We start from the raw sequence: 3,848 nt of genomic DNA, 5'->3' as shown, positions 1-3,848 counted from the left end.
AGGAAGCACTCAGATTTGGTGTTTGTTGCCTTTACCTAGAGCTCTGGGAGCTCGCATCCTGCCTGCAGTCTCAAGGAAGCTCAAAGCCGGTCCTCAGCCCGCAGGCCCCCTGCCCTGGGGCAAAGCATTCAGTTGCAGCAGTTGTTCTTGGGGCCCCACGTGGAAGCTTTGGTGGTGCGGGCATTCTTGACCCACTGACCCCGTCTCTTGTGGCCATCAGTGCATTTTCTCAGTTCCATTCCGAGGCTTGCTTCAACTTGCCCTTCAGAGCCCTCCCCACCTGGCCCTGTCTAGCCTCATCTTCCACCTGCCCTGACCACAGGCAGACACATGGTGCCACGATGCTTCTCCTGCCACCCGACAGGCACATTGCCTCTTACTTCTCCCAAGACATGCTGGCTCCTCAGTGCCCAACTCATACCTCCTTTGGGAACCCTTCCCTGATGCTTCCCAGTGACTTGCCAGAGTCCGTGTCTACATCCCCATCTTTATTCATTTCTTTAAAGTTTTCTCAAGTCCTCTCAAACAATATTCTTATAATCTTACCAAAATGTAAATGACTGGTAAAGCTTACCCTTTTCAGAGGTGAGATACGGATTTAAGTAGAGAACCAGAGTATATTTGGCTTAAACCAAGAAAATGAGGCTCTAATTGCACTATTTAGACAGTGAGAAACGAATTGGTCAATTCTGGAAAAAAAAATTTTTATAAAATCACACTGAGGCTAGCCCTACATACACCAGAAGTTTAGGCTAACCAAAGCAATGTGCTTCATAGGTAATTAGCTGTTTAATTTTTAAGCAGCTGTCTCATTAAGCATTCTCATTACTTTTAGTCCTCTGTCCCTAGATGAATATAGCTTTTGTAGTAATTAATTTTGCTGTCTTGTCATTTACTTTCCTCTGCAGCTGAAGAAATGTTTCTCATTTTGGTTTCCTTATATCATTTACTATTGAATAATTTTATTTTAAAAGTAGAAAATGTTACCTCCAACATGTTAGGTTGCTGTGAAATTTATGTTAGGGATATTCTTGAAGAGGAAAAGAATACTTTGTGTCAAGTTAACAGTATTGGGTTCTACAAAGTATTTATGTGTTTAGGTCAGTTGCTTTTGAAACAGCCGTTTACAGTTCACTACAGAATTTCTAGGTTCACCACCCATTTACTCCTATCTCATGCCACGCCAGTTTAGCATGCTTGTGCAAAATTTAATCAGCCTTAAAGATAGACGTTTTGGTAGTGACCACAGTTGTGGACATGTACTTGGCTGTAGTCTCCATGCTCATCTTAGGGGTATGTGTCAACCGCTAAGCCACATGCACGGCCTTACAGCTCTCTTGCTGTACTCCTTCCTCAGTGTCGAGAAGCACTAACAACCCGCCAAAAGCTGATTGCCCAGGATTATAAAGTCAGTTATTCATTGGCCAAATCCTGTAAGAGCGACCTGAAGAAATACCGGTGCAATGTGGAAAATCTTCCCCGGTCCCGGGAAGCCAGACTCTCCTACCTTTTAATGTGCCTGGAGTCAGCTGTGCACAGAGGTAGAATTCATTTCTTTTTATCCTTTTTATTCCTTTTTGGATTCACACTCTAAAGTTTCTTATGCCTATAAATGTTAGTTTCATCCTATATTTGCTCTTTTGGGGTTTTGGGGTTTTTTTTAGATAGCGTTTTGTTCTGTCACCCAGCCTTGAGTGCAGTGGTACAATCATAGGTCACTGCAGCCTTGAACTCCTGGGCTCAAGCCATCCTCCTGTCTCAGCCTCTTGAGTAGCTGGAACTACAGGTGTGCACCAACATGTCTGACTAATTTTTCTGTTTTTTTGTAAAGACGGGGTCTCACTCTTGCTCAGGCCAGTCTTGAACTCCTGGCATCAAGCGATCCTCCCCCCTCAGCCTCCCAAGTAGCTGGGACTATAGGAATGTGCCCCTATTCCTGGCTTTTTTTTTTTTTTGTGGTAGAGATAGGGGTCTCACTATGTAACCCACTCTAGTCTTGAACTCCTGATCTTAAGCAATCTCCTGTCTCAGCCTCCCAAAGTGCTGGGATTACAGGCATGAGCCAAAGCGCCTGGCCTTTCTAATTTTTAAAATGCATATTGTGCAACATTTTTGGGAGAGTTGGGTTAGTGTAATTTAGCACATGGGTCAGAGAGACTTGACTTCAAATTATGACTCTATTATTAAACTAACTGTCTAGGTAACCATTTTTTATGTTGTTTTACTTTGTTTTAATCTCTCTTTTATGTTTTCCCAGTTGGCATTTATAGCTTAAAGAAGTGGGGGGACCTGTAGTGAATATTTGAAATGTAGTCTTTTCCACTGCTTTAATTATGTAGACCGGTAGGGATTGTTCTTTGGCTTTCATTTTTACCCCAATAGTTATCTTACTGATAAGACTTCCATGGACAAAGCATTTGCATTTTTAGTTCAGTAGTGTAAAATCTGTATAATGCAGAACACTGATAGGATAAACCCAAGTCTTTGGAGTCTAAGCTCATTTTATGCTGCTAACGCTTTTGCTAAATTCTAAGCTTTTCAGTCTAGATATTAGCATGACTGGTAACATTCTATTCTAGATAGAAGCATGTACTTTTAATATGTGGTGACTTGTTATCCTAATGCTCACTCTTCATCGTGTTATGACTTACATCCTAATTTAGGGCGACAAGTGAGCAGTGAGTGCCAGGGGGAGATGTTAGATTACCGACGCATGTTGATGGAAGACTTCTCTTTGAGCCCTGAGATTATCCTAAGCTGTCGAGGGGAGATTGAACACCATTGTTCTGGATTACATCGAAAAGGGCGAACCCTGCACTGTCTCATGAAAGTAGTTCGCGGGGAGAAGGGGAACCTTGGAATGAACTGCCAGCAGGCGGTAAGGAAAAATTTTCTATTGCCATTTTGAAAGTCGTGTTTTATCAGCTGAAGAGCCTGTTCTTGATTCTGTCCCAACTTCCTTTATCTGCATCCTTTGTGATACCACAGTGAACATTAGGTACTAAGGACCAGAGACAGAATATTGTTTCTTGAGGAATATCTTAGCAGGAATGTGGAATTTGCTGCAGAGCTTAAGTTTGAGCTCATAATCAATAAAAAGAACTATATACTTAAAGAGGTAGAATGCGTTGTTTGCTGGAGTTTCTAAAGGAAAGGTAACTTGCTAGATTGAATTTACTTAACTCAGAATCAAGACGAACCAGGTTCTGATAAATCAGGGAAAGGTCCTCCACCAAAAGAGAATTTGCCTGTCTTAATGGGTCTGATTGAGTTGAGGCTGAAAGAGAGTTGACATGAATTGAAATTTTTTTCTAAGAGTTTCTTTTTATTACTGATGTGCAGCATGTCATGAATTCTTGGCCTGCAGGATCAAGAGAACATATCGTTTTCAAAATCACACCATCTTTTCTTATTAGACTAGGGCAACTGTACATGAAAGGGTCTTTCTTTCTCTCCCCCTAAACTTTATAGTCAATTCTATAAAGTCAGTTGGAAAAAAAATAGCATACTCCACTTGGAAACATAAAGTTCTTCTTGATCTAGGGTTCATAAACAGTTGAATAATAACAGATCAGACACATAATATGAAGTTAACAAAACATAGATACAGCACATCTCTTTCATTACAGTTGACCATGTTTATTATCTTTTACTGGATAAGAATCTTTAAACAATTTAAAGTACCAAGTGCAACATTGGTACCCTATGCAATGAACTTTCCTTTAGAAAGCACAAAAAATAGTTTAGCTTTATATCCTGACTTACAAAGTTGAGGCTCTCCCTTCAGTGAAACTTTAGAAAACCGCAGTTAGTATATTATTGTGTACTTGGCTTTTTTATTAAAAACT

At 40.6% G+C, this 3,848-nt stretch overlaps 1 protein-coding gene across 1 annotated transcript in view; it reads left to right on the top strand.

The window, feature by feature from the left end:
* Window positions 1-3,848, top strand: part of GLG1 (golgi glycoprotein 1) — a 132,195-nt gene that overhangs the window by 88,980 nt on the left and 39,367 nt on the right. Inside the window, exons 5-6 of the mRNA XM_012641511.1 lie at window positions 1,358-1,541; window positions 2,664-2,878. Of these exons, the coding sequence (XP_012496965.1) occupies window positions 1,358-1,541; window positions 2,664-2,878 (399 nt within the window). The remainder of the gene's footprint in view (window positions 1-1,357; window positions 1,542-2,663; window positions 2,879-3,848) is intronic.

The sequence above is a fragment of the Propithecus coquereli genome, unplaced genomic scaffold, assembly GCF_000956105.1.
Source record: "Propithecus coquereli isolate 6110/MARCELLA unplaced genomic scaffold, Pcoq_1.0 Scaffold165, whole genome shotgun sequence".
Classification (NCBI taxonomy): Eukaryota; Metazoa; Chordata; class Mammalia; order Primates; family Indriidae; genus Propithecus; species Propithecus coquereli.
The sequence above is the reverse complement of the archived record's forward strand: the minus strand, read 5'-3'. Positions and strand labels throughout refer to the sequence as shown.